Here is a 12,329-nt window from a genome sequence, read left to right as displayed (position 1 = left end):
ATGTGAAAGCTCCAGGGAACTGTGCAAGCCAAAACACCATCCTTTTTTTTAATTACAAAGGCCATTTTGTTTTAAAAGCCTGTTTTGCTAAACAGATTTTACTTCAACGTTTATTTTAGACTACTACCTTTATTTAGCCAATAGACATATAGCAATATGCCTCCTTTCATTGAAACATTTCATCTTGGAAATGTAGTAACCTAAGAGAGACTTTGAAATTTGGGGGGCTGGAGGGAGGGAGAGGAGGGCGCAGCACTGCTTATTTTGCTTTTTAAAATTGTTTTACCTCAGATATACAGCCAGAATGTATCCTGACCAGTATTTTACCACTTTCTAAATAATTAAACAGTGCAAAAACTGTAGTAGTATTAACATTTTCTTTGTCCCCATAACTTTTGAGTGGTGATGAGAAAATATTTAAAAATTAAATAATGTGTTTTGCTATTTGAACAGTGTCCATGGCATATTAACAGGCTCTGAGTCTATATCATCTCCAATGTACTAGAGCTGCTTAGGTACAGTCCTATTATCATTTCATATTGGTGGCTAAAGCATTTTCATTATTTCCTCTGTTTGTATTCCCAAACATAGTACTACACAGGGAACCATTATCTCAAATTCTTCGTTGTAGCAAATATATTTCTTCTTGCATTAATGTGCTTTTCTCTTAGCTGCTTTTATTTTTCATTCAGCATAGATTACCGTAAGATTACTTTGTAGAGTGGGGGATAGAAAATCTTTTTACATATTGTATATGTCCATTATTTATATTTTATGTATGGTTCATGGTAGGTTTTAACTGAACAGCATATTGTCTCCAGTTGCCCTTCTGAGAGCAAGTTTTAACATGTCTAGGGATGGAGTTTCTGTGTTCAATCAGTCTAGAATGAGTAACTTCTAAAACTGCTTCATGCTTTTTCTCACACAGTGATCTCATATTCTTGAGGATGATCTGTCACAGAACAGATTTTTACAGCTTTAAAAAGCTGAGGTGAAATATGGTTGCTATTGACAAAACAATGCCTGGTAGTTCTCAAATTTTATCTTTCTGTTTCTTCCCTAATTCAAGATAGAAAATGAGTGAAGACTAATCCCCTAAACACACTAACCTTGGGATAATTGAATACTGTGGAATTTCTGAAAAGGAGACTAGGATTGTCTCAGATCTAGTAATTGCAGCTAAGAGATACACACACACACACACACACACACACACACACACACACACACACACACACACCTCTTTTGATACAAATTAACAATCATAAATATTTAAAACTAAACCTTTATGCTTCTGTTTACGATTGTTAAATAGGGAGGCATATATTCTTTGTTTTTTGAACTTGGGAAGTTTGGAAAGGGAGTAACATTTTCAAGAAAACATTTAAACATGTGAAGGAACTATTCTTTGCATCATTCCTAAACTTTGTCGGAAAGAAGAGCATGGGGTAGCTTTTCGCAAAAGTTTGCTATACTGGCTGTTATTCATACATTTGGAGGATACTAGTTTGGGAAAACCTGGCATATAATTTTATCAGGGCTAGTGGAAAACATTTTATTGTTTAAAGAGAAGGTGATACTTCTCAACCAACTGCAAACAATTTCAACTAAATGAATCAACAACTAGTTGTCAGGCTAGGGACTGTGGCAAAAGGAGAAATATAGAAATGAGAAATCAGTCAAGCAGCATAGACCAATGTGTAAACCAGCCTCTGCATTTTCTGTATCAGATTTGGAGAGCACATCTTTTCTCCTTCTGCCCTGCCCACTTTTTACAGAGCCTCAATTGAGAGTGTTTTAACAAACTGCATCACTGTTTAGTTTGGTGGCAGCAGTGCCTCAGATAGAAAGTCCATTCAGAGAGTGGTAAGGACAGCTGAGAAGATTATAGGTAGGGTTAGGGTCATTTTCTGTTATTCAGGATACTGCTTATAAGCGCTATGTGCTTATTGTTAGAGACCCCACACACCCACTACATGGTCTATTTCTGTTGCTCCCCTCTGGGAGGAGGTTTCTAAATATTTCTACCAGGACTACCCGATTCTTTTAACAGCTTTGTTCCCTTTGCCATCTGTCTGGTAAACTTGCAAGGTTCGTTTTCTTGCCATGTACATGTATACATCTGAACTAGTTTGTGTTGTTTCTCTGTGTCATATAATACATGTGGGTATATGGTTATGTATGTATGTATGTATGTATGTATGTATGTATGCATGTATGCATTTACTTACTTGGAAAGTTTGATAGGCCAAGCAATAGGCCTAGCAATAGAGACAGGAGAGAGGAAGGACTACTGGATTGAGTAGAAAAAGCTCACACATACTAATAAAATCTACTGCCTGAGGCTAGGGCCTCATTCAATAAGGTTAGTTTTGCCTTGTGGCAGGGTGAGTTATCCTAATAGACTTGGGACGTTGTAATGCCTCACTTTTTTAGTTAGGATATATAGTCAAATTTTACTGCCTGAAAGATGCTTGTAGCTTGTACATAATATTTGGGTTGCTTCTAGTAAAACTATTGGGGGGGGGGGGGGGGGGGGGGGGGGGGGGGGGGGGGGGGGGGGGGGGGGGGGGGGGGGGGGGGGGGGGGGGGGGGGTGGGGTGGGGGTGTTTGGTTTGTTTTTTTTTGTTGGTGTGGGTTGTGTTTTGGGGGGGGGGGGGGGGGGGGGGGGGGGGGGGGGGGGGGGGGGGGGGGGGGGGGGGGGGGGGGGGTCTTTTCTTTATTTCAGATTTTCCAAAGAATTGCGTTTATACCATGCTTTTAAATGCAAAAAGTGGAACCAATATAAGCCTTAATTGTGTTCAACCAAGCTAAATTTTGCAGCTTTTATTTATGGTGCAAATTAAATAACTGTAGATCATCTGCTAAGATATAATGTAAAAAATGTCACATGTAATTCTAAACTTGTTTGAAATAAATAGGAATAATAAGAAGGTACATCACATGGAACTACACTATCATGCAAAAGATTAAGCAATACTGTAGGAAAATGCATTATCCAAATGATTAATAATTACAATAGTTTTGGTCAAAGTAATAATTACTTTCCAAGAAGAAAAGAAGAACTTTATTTTATTTATTTATTTGCTTTGTCAAGATAATAGGTATAAGTATAAACATGGGTAAGAATACAGGAAATAGGTACGAATAAATGAGGACAATAGGACAGGGACGGTAGGCATGATTGTGCACTTATGCACGCCCGTTACAGACCTCTTAGGAACGGGGTGAGTTCAATAGTGGATAATTTAAGGTTGAAGGAGTGGGGGTTAGAGGATGTAACAACAGAGTCAGGTAGTGCATTCCAGGCATTGGCTACTCTGTTGCTGAAGTCATACTTTCTGCAATTAAGTTTGGAGTGGTTAACATTGAGTTTGTATCTGTTGTGTGCTCTTGTATTGTTGCGGTTGAAGCTGAAGTAGTCATTGACTGGTAGGACATTGTAGCAGATAATTTTGTGTACTATGCTTAAGTCCAACCGTACGCGGCATAGTTCAAGGTTGTCCAAGCCCAAAATTCCAAGCCTGGTGATATAGAGTATTCTGTTGTGAGCAGAGGAGTGTAGTACTCTTCTCGTGAAATACTTCTGGACTCGCTCAATTGTATTAATGTCCAATATGCAGTGCGGATTTCAGACAGATGAAGTATATTTGAGTATTGGTCTAGCAAAGATTTTGTATGCCCTAGTTAGCAATTCTATATTTCCGGAGGAGAAACTTCGTAAGATTAGATTTACAACTCTTAATGCCTTTTTGGCAATGCTGTTACAGTGAGCTCTGGTGCTTAGATCGTTAGATATGAGTACTCCGAGGTCCTTGACAGAGTGAGGGTTGTAAATGAGGTCATATCTGCTTAGCTTGTATTTGGTGTACTGATTTTTTTTTACCAATGTGTAGGACAGAGCATTTGTTGGTTGCGATTTGGACTTGCCAATTGTTTGACTATTCAGATACATAATCAAGGTCACTTTGAAGGACAGTAGCATTGTTGGTGGTGTTGAATAGTTTTACACCATCCGCGAAGAGGATGCAGTTGCTTATAAGGTGATCGCAAAGTTCATTTATATAGAGTATAAAGAGTGTGGGTCCTAGAACACTGCCCTGGGGGACACCGCTGTTAACTGGAGCAGGGTTTGATAGGGTGTTTCCTATTTTTACTATTTGTTGCCTGTTTGACAGGAATGCAGTAATCCACTTATGAAGGGATCCGGAAATGCCGTAAGAGTTTAGTTTTAACAGTAGTTTGTCATGTATCTCTGAATCAAAGGCTTTGCAGAAGTCTATATAAATTGCGTCTATAGCTTTACCCTGGTCAAGTAGAGCAGTGTTTTTGCAGTGTAGGAGTTGTAGATTGCAGGACAATTTTTTCCTGAAACCAAATTGTTTTTTGGAGAATAGGTTGTTTGACTCTAAGTGAAGGGTGATGAATTGGTTTATGATTGATTCCATGACTTTGGACATGACACAATACAGTGAGATTGGTCTGTAGGTTTCAACCAAGCTGGGGTCACCTTTTTTGAAGATAGGGATGACCATAGCTAAGGATCATAGGTTCAGTAAGGAGATGGTTCTGAATGATATCTCATATATAATGAGGTTCTGCTATGACAGTGGAGAGCTTTTTTAAGAAGTATGCACATAATCCACTTATAATTATATAATATAACTTATAATAATTATAACTTAATAATTTATATGTTATAAGTTATAATAATTATAACTTATAATTATATCTATGAGACTAAGATATGTAAGTTACCTATTTGCTAGTGATACAAAAGAACATATTCCAGGCTTAAAAGAAAAAGAAAAAAGTAACATTTTAAAGTTTATGGAGCATAGATCAAGCACCCTTGTATATTTAGTTTCTAACGATGACATTTTGCATTCCTGCAGGTATTAAAACAATGGGAAATGCAGAGAGCCAAAGTGTAGAACATCAATTTTATGGTGAGAAACATGCTAGTTTGGGCCGAAAGCATACATCACGTTCTCTTCGTCTTTCAAACAAAGCAGTACGGCGGACCAGACATGCATCCTCAGGAAAAATTATTCACAGAAACTCAGAAGTAAGCACAAGATCTAGCAGTACTCCCAGCATCCCTCAATCACTAGCAGACAATTGTTTGGAGCCTTTTACTCAAGAATCCGATTTAGGGGATTTTGGAAGCTCAATCTGGGGGGACAGAATGGATATGGGCTTGAGGCCAGTTTCTTACCACACTGATTCTTCTGTCACTCCAAGCATGGATAGCAGTTCAGCCCTTATGGCAGCCTCGGTACAAAGCATGCCAGATTCAGAAGGCGGAAGACTTTACAGAGACGAGTCAACATATTTGACTGAAGTAGGTGGTAGGCAACATTCTTATTCAACAAATGGGACCACATTTTTGGAGCCTATGATTTTCAAGAAAAAACGTTCAAAGTCTGCAGATATCTGGCGGGAGGACAGTTTAGAATTTTCTCTGTCTGATCTTAGTCAAGAACATTTGACAAGCAATGAAGAGATCCTAGGATCTCCTGGAGAAAAGGACAGTGAGGAAACTCCAGGGAGAGAACCTAGTAATAGTCGTCAACCATTGGTCACATGCCAGCGTGCCAATTCCATGAGTGACTTGTATTCTCCTAAAAGTTCAACTGTTACAATAAATGGTGGACCACGTAACATGCTAGGAGGTTATTGTCGGAATATAGGGTCTCATATCCCAGATATGGAAAACCACAAAATATCACCAAACACAATGGATAATGTGTCCTCTTATAATACTTACAACACACTTCCGTGTCGGAAATCTCATTGCCTTTCTGAAGGACTCAATCACATCAAAATGAACCACAGCAACAGTATGCATGGCAGACGAGCAAAAACAACGCAGGTAAGAAGCCTGTATATTCTTTCAACATAGACAAATACCAGGTTGGCTGATAACACTTTTACTTAGATAACGTCAGGTAAGTTATGTTTAGTTTCAGATCCTTTATAGGTAATAAAAGGGCAATATAGATATTGATGTTTAAAAGAGAACTTTGTTTTCCAACACTTATCTTACATTTAAACTTTTCCGAGAATAAGACTCTCAAAACATCCCTGATGGTAATTGAACTTAAGCTGAATGAATAGTAGAGAACAGCAATTCCCAAACTAGAATTTTTCAGACACACTGCAATTAAGTCCCAAATTTCTCAGCTGGGTTGGCCAAAGGAATGTCCCAACAAATGTAGAAGGCATTTATGTTGGCTAGTTCAAAGGAAGTGCATTTTCACTCCATGAAAAATTCCTGAATGGTGAAAAAAGATCACCTGCTTAATTATCAGTAAATACAAAGTCCATGATGCTTGTATTTTACTACTAATGTTGGAAGAAGAAAATTGTCCTCTTTTACTGAAAAAGAATTTACTCTATTATACAGTAATTGTTCATGGAGCGAAATAGTGCTGCTACTCATGCTTCCTGGTTTTTTTTAAAAAATAAATATGCTTGATAGGGAATGAAACAATATAGAAGTCACACTCATCAAAGCTGATTATTACAAAAATCAAACAAATCTTGTTTTTTTTATCAGAAGTTTTATATGATGATTGCCTGATAAGATTTCCAGCAGTCCATCACTTCCTGATTAACTGTTTCTCCTTGCAAACTATTAAGCTTTCAGTCAACTTACTTTTAAACTAAGAGCACACATCTGTATTTGATCAATGGAAGGACTCTGGGAATTCATTCTTATTCTAGACCTGCAATATGAATTAATAGCCAAATATAAAAAAATTTTTTTACAAGCTTTTGTAAGCAATATTGATTGCCGAACCCTAGAAAAGAAGAGAAACATAGAGCTGTCTTCCATTTTTAATAATCTCTATTAATTCCTTTTATCTTGACAGGTTAACATTTTTAGAAATAGTCATTTCAAATATGCATTTGTGCTGTAAGTTTTGCTTTGGATTAACATTTTTCAATGTTCTGGGTTGAAATGGTATATGAACTAAGGAGTTAAAAAATGAAAAAAAAAATGATATTCCATGCAGTTTATGATCAACCTGCAACTCTTCCAATTGGAATATTTCCCCAAAATATCCTTTGCAGAGTACAGATTTAAGAAATAAGTGCTATGATAACCTTGGTATAATGTTCTTCGGTAATCTCTAATTGCTTTCCTTCAACATTTGATGTGAAATGTAGTCAGTGGAGTTAAACAGAATAGTCCAGGAAAACAACTTGAACATATAGGTCAAGACTTGGTGTAATTTCCTCATATTCTGATTTTCTTATATTTTCAACCTTGATATACTGGGAAGGCTTCAGTGGTCCTGTGAATAACAGTGACAGGAACATGAGGAACCCTGGTGGGGTCATCATACAAGCTTGGTCAAAAAGGAGAGGTACGAAGCTAAACGAATTAACAATCAGATGAGGGCAAGTGGGAGGGAAGATAACAAACTTAGGAAATAGAGCTCCAGAATCAAAAATGGAAGAAAGCAAACCACTTTTGTGTTGCTAGGAGAATAGTATTGTCATGGCTATAACATTACACGAGCTTAAGTGCCAAAGGGATTCAGGCATCAGTGTTCTTCTCCTCTGCTTCTCATTATTATTATTTACATGTATTATTTATAAATTTATTATAGTCCACAGCCATAGACTCTGGATAGCTTACAAATAAATATGCAAATAATAGAATGCATTAAACACACACAACCCATTGGCAACCAAGACTAAAACGATCAAACAATAACAAACTAAACCAACCAAGATCCTCACCAACATAACAAACCCAGTCCTGAGACCAAAGCTAGGTATTAAGTGCTTTTCAGAACACTAGGAGATAAGTTTCTGTATGTATCTCTTGAGGGAACACTGTTCCAGAGGGTGGGGTTTGTGACAGACAAGGCATGCTTCCTTCTCATAAGATGACATCATTGATTAAAAGGGTCCTGGAGCATTCCCATTCTGCTGGAATGTGCCAGATGAGCAGAAACAGTTGGAGATAGTTACTGGGGAAGAGCATTAAAATTTCATGAGCAGATTTAAAAATGATTCGGAATAGGGAAGGAAGTGAGACAAGGATGTGTTTTGTGCTATATGTCTTTAATTTAAACAACAAATATGAGTGATAGAATCTGGAGAAATGGTTTCTGGAATCAAAATTAGACACCAAACCACTATCAACTGAGATCTGCAAATGTTACCATATTGTTAACTAAAAGCTTAGAAAGCTAGAAAATTCTCATTATTAAAGTAAAAACAAAGAGGAAAAATCTTGTTTTAGCATTAAATATTAAGAAGATAATGTTGATGTTAACCAGCACACACACTACGGCTTCTATTTTGGTTGCAGTAAAGCCATTTATTGTTGTTCCTGTGGGTTTTGCCATTAGTGAATTCCTTAGTCTTTTAATGTGGAAATTTATTGCTGAACCAGGGCACTTAGTGAATTTACAATTTATAGGAAACAAGTGAAAGTGTAGCATTTTTTAATAGAACAATCTTGGAAAGTCAGTAGAAGATTATATAATGCTAGAGAGGAAGATAATCACAACTTAGACAAGATCATGAAGGATAAGAATGTTATTACAACAAAATTCAAAATAGTTAAGGCAAAGTTTTAACTCTAGTGATTATATGGTTGTAAAAGCTAGATATGGAGAAAACTAGACAAAAGTGATATCTTTCAGTTATTCCAGTATGTAGGTAATTTGCTAAGAGTAATAAGAGTACCATGCCTAAAAGAAGAACCAATCAGAAGCAAAATAAATGCCAGTTGAGGCAACTTTCAGTAAGCAGAAACTCACATACTTTGCTATGCATTTGGAAAACTATCTACCTTTGGCATAGGAGAAGGAAAGGGAAGATTCTGGATATATAGAATCATAGAGGTTATTGGAATATTCTTAGAAGGGCCCTGGATTATTACTGGAGAAAAATTGAGATGACATTTGCCCATACAATTATCAAGTCATCTGCCTCAGCTTGGTAGTACCAAACTACCCATATGTGACAGGGAATATAGACTGCATCTTATGAAAAGGAGAAAAATCTGTATATTAAAATAAAATGGTGGTAGGGTAGTGGGGTGAGAAATCTCTAGATTGGCGTCCAGATTCCTTTGGCAAGGCAGCTCTCCTAAGTGCTATTCAGTTTAAGAGTTTTAAACATCCTGCAAAGTGCTTGGAATCTGCAAAGAGAATGCATTAGACAGAGAAACCCACTGAGTAATGAAAATAAGTCTAAACAAACAGAGAATTTGGACAGGAGGGAGGGAACACATGTCTCCATTGACACTGAGGCAGCTGGAGGTGGGTTTCTGGATTTGTTGCCTGTGCTTCATATAAGAAGATGTGCTGCTTCTATATATAACTATGACATTTTGAAACAGATGCTGCTGTTTTCACAGCAGAAGTTCTGTAGCTTAAAAAAAAAATCATACCAACCTTTCTTTTCTTTTTGAGGTTATTTATCCAGGACAGATCAAAAGTCTGGTTAGAGATAGGAAAAAGCCGAAAAATCCTTATAGATATCCACCTTGGTGTCTGCTCGGCTATCTTCCCCTTGGACTAATTTTTAAAATACTGTTCACTTAAAAATAGAAAGGAACATACTGCAAAATATGGTGCCACCTTTTAACACTTTTTTTTTAAAAAAAAAAATCTAAATTGCCTTAAATCCACATGTGCCCCATGGGCATTTTTAAAAATAATAACAATAATAATGAACGACTGCAGCCCACTGCTTTCTGTAGAGGTGTATCTGTTTGGTCAGAAAAAAAACAAGCTGGGGGATAGAGCAGAGCACACCAGTGAGTCCGGAGCAAAATACTTCCTTTATGGCCATGTGCATAGCATTATAATGTAGAAGAGGGCCAGTGGCTTGTGTTATAATATCATGATGCTGCTTGCATCACTCTGGCTCCCTTTGTTCTCCTCCTGTTGTCATTGCTGCTCTAGAGAGGGCCAGGGAGCTGCATCTTTAACAGTTTGCCTTCTGATAAATTTATCTTTTATGATAGGCCAGACTCGGTCAACAGAGTTTCCTCATAGCAACCATTTTGTTGGCATTGAAAGAACAATCTCAGAACTCCAAAAGATTATTTCTGAAATAATGCTTTTTACTACTATCACAAAAGATGTCCAACACAGAACATAAAAATAAAAATAAAAAAGCTTGTCTTGAAGCATATCTAGTAGTCTTTTTAAAACAAAGAACACAGAATAACAGAATCTTGTAATGTTATCCATTGGGAATAATATGAAACGGTTCAAAGCAGATTTGTTTCTCTACGTTGACTAAAAATTATAAATCTGAAAATGAAGTCTAATTTCAGTAGGCACTTATTCTGTGATGTGCTTTCAGTAGATCTTTATTCCTAGGCTTGTCTTTCAATTGTGGGCTGTTCTAATATGTTGTTCTGATATTTTGCAGTTTATTCTAGGAAAAAAAGAAAACAGAGTTAGAAATCTGAATGCGCTGACATTTCCCTTTGTTCTAAGTTACAGAAAGGTAATAAATAGATGACTAAAAGTCATAGCTTTCCTCAGAATGATTAGATCTACATATTATTTTCATATTTTCTTCAGATGTGCAGAAAACTGATCCATCATATACCGAATCTGTGAGGTAGATGATTCATTAGTCAAACTTGCTTCTAGAATAAAAAATTCAGCCGAAATGCTGCAAATAACCTTTACAAAATTATACAAACCTAGTTCCTAATTTCACCGAAAGTATATACAGGCATATGAAAAATCCTTGTGGCTTAAAAAAAAAAGGATTTAGTTTCCTTTAGTTAATTTAGAGGTTAAACATGAGTATAGATTTTGAGAACTGGAGTGCTTTTTGAGTGCTCTGAATGTGAATGATGCAAGTGATTAACATCTAAAATATTGGGGTAAGGGTAACTACAAAGCACTTAAGAATTCAGCCTAACTGACAAAGATCCCCTGGAGAGAGGGAGGAAATATTGCTTTGATTTTGCAGTTTATGTTGGCATAAAAGCTCTGAAGGAAGCCTGCTTTTCAGTAGCATTCTTTTCTTTAACAAAATGTTCCTTTTGGATAGCCAGGTTCTAAGCTCCGTTCTGATCCCTTCCTTTTCAAACAAAACTCTTTATTATTCCAGAGTAATCTCTAGACTCTTTGCCATCCTTTCATACCACTTAAGAACTGCTGCCTACGTAAATTACCCCAGCTAGGACTGACCTTCAAGATGAAAGAGAAAGATTGGTTGACCTCAGTTGCCTTCCTTTCTTTTCTGAAAGATTGGGTCCACAACCATTTATTCTCATTAAAAAGGAAAGGAAAGCTAGAGTACTGTAGTTATAGAATGGAGTTAGTTGTTTTTAATTTTTAGCAGCCATTACTAAGCTTGTTGGGTGCGTGTGCAAAAACATGATAGTTATATGTACCTCCTGAAAAAGGTATATTTAGGAAATGATTGCATTTTTCTTTTTAACAATTACCATAAATAGATTTTCAGCTAGCATTGCTGTTCTGCAATCAGTTGCCCATTGTTGAAACTCATGCATTGTCCTTATGCTGCTTATAATAGGAGCAGATAACTATGTTGTTATTGTGATTACAAGATAAATAGCTATATTTCAAAATAAAAATTTAAATTTTTACTGGGAGTAGGAGCACATTGTCACATAGCATAGAAAAATGTTAAAAATGTTTTTAAGTAAGTACATACTGTTCACATTTCTGAATGAGATATCCACAGCTATGATTTTTCAGCTGTGCATCTAGCTCTGAAAAGGGTAAAATGTAAATTGGATTTGTGAGATAGCCGTCAATTGTTGACAAATTTGCTTCTAACTTGGTAGACCCAACTCTAATAATATGGGTAAACAGAGAGGCCTTCAGTATGGTACAAGCTGTTGTTTTCTAGAGCAGCTGTAATTCCCAGATGCTCTTTGAGGCCAACTTCATGTGAACATGTTGCAATAATCCAACTGGAAAGTGAGCAAAGTATGAGTGAATGCAAGGCTTCCCAGTTGAGGAATGGGAGTAATTGGCATACAAGACATACTGTATCTGTACAAAGGTCCCCTAGCCATGCCTGTCAGTTGCACCATCTCTATTGCTGAACTCTCCAAAGGTCATCCATTAGCATTAACAATGATGTTTCTGTATTATGTCCTGGGTTGTAGTGGAATGTGTGTGTGACTTTGGGGGATGAGGGAAAGAGATGCTGCAAAGATGTCAGCAAAGGTGTTTACCTCTGAATAAACGAGGGAGGAAACATAGCTTGATGAGCTAAATCTACTTGATTGTATGGCTACATTAATGGTAACTGGCAAGTCTGATAGTACAAAACTTCCCACTTCTACTTTTAACTGT

General features: G+C 36.9%; 1 protein-coding gene across 8 annotated transcripts in view; it reads left to right on the top strand.

The window, feature by feature from the left end:
- TIAM1 (TIAM Rac1 associated GEF 1) overlaps window positions 1-12,329 on the top strand; it is a 222,692-nt gene that overhangs the window by 126,445 nt on the left and 83,918 nt on the right. For all 8 annotated transcript variants that reach the window (XM_087966684.1, XM_087966680.1, XM_087966681.1 and 5 more), the window contains one exon: window positions 4,896-5,875. In XM_087966684.1, coding sequence (XP_087822810.1) covers window positions 4,907-5,875 — 969 coding nt within the window. In that variant the 5' untranslated portion in view covers window positions 4,896-4,906. The remainder of the gene's footprint in view (window positions 1-4,895; window positions 5,876-12,329) is intronic.

The sequence above is a fragment of the Notechis scutatus genome, chromosome 5, assembly GCF_049901735.1.
Source record: "Notechis scutatus isolate UNSWTSFEM ecotype Mainland chromosome 5, rNotScu1.2, whole genome shotgun sequence".
NCBI lineage: Eukaryota > Metazoa > Chordata > Lepidosauria > Squamata > Elapidae > Notechis > Notechis scutatus.
Note: the sequence above shows the minus strand (reverse complement) of the source record. Positions and strands in the feature narration are given on the sequence as shown.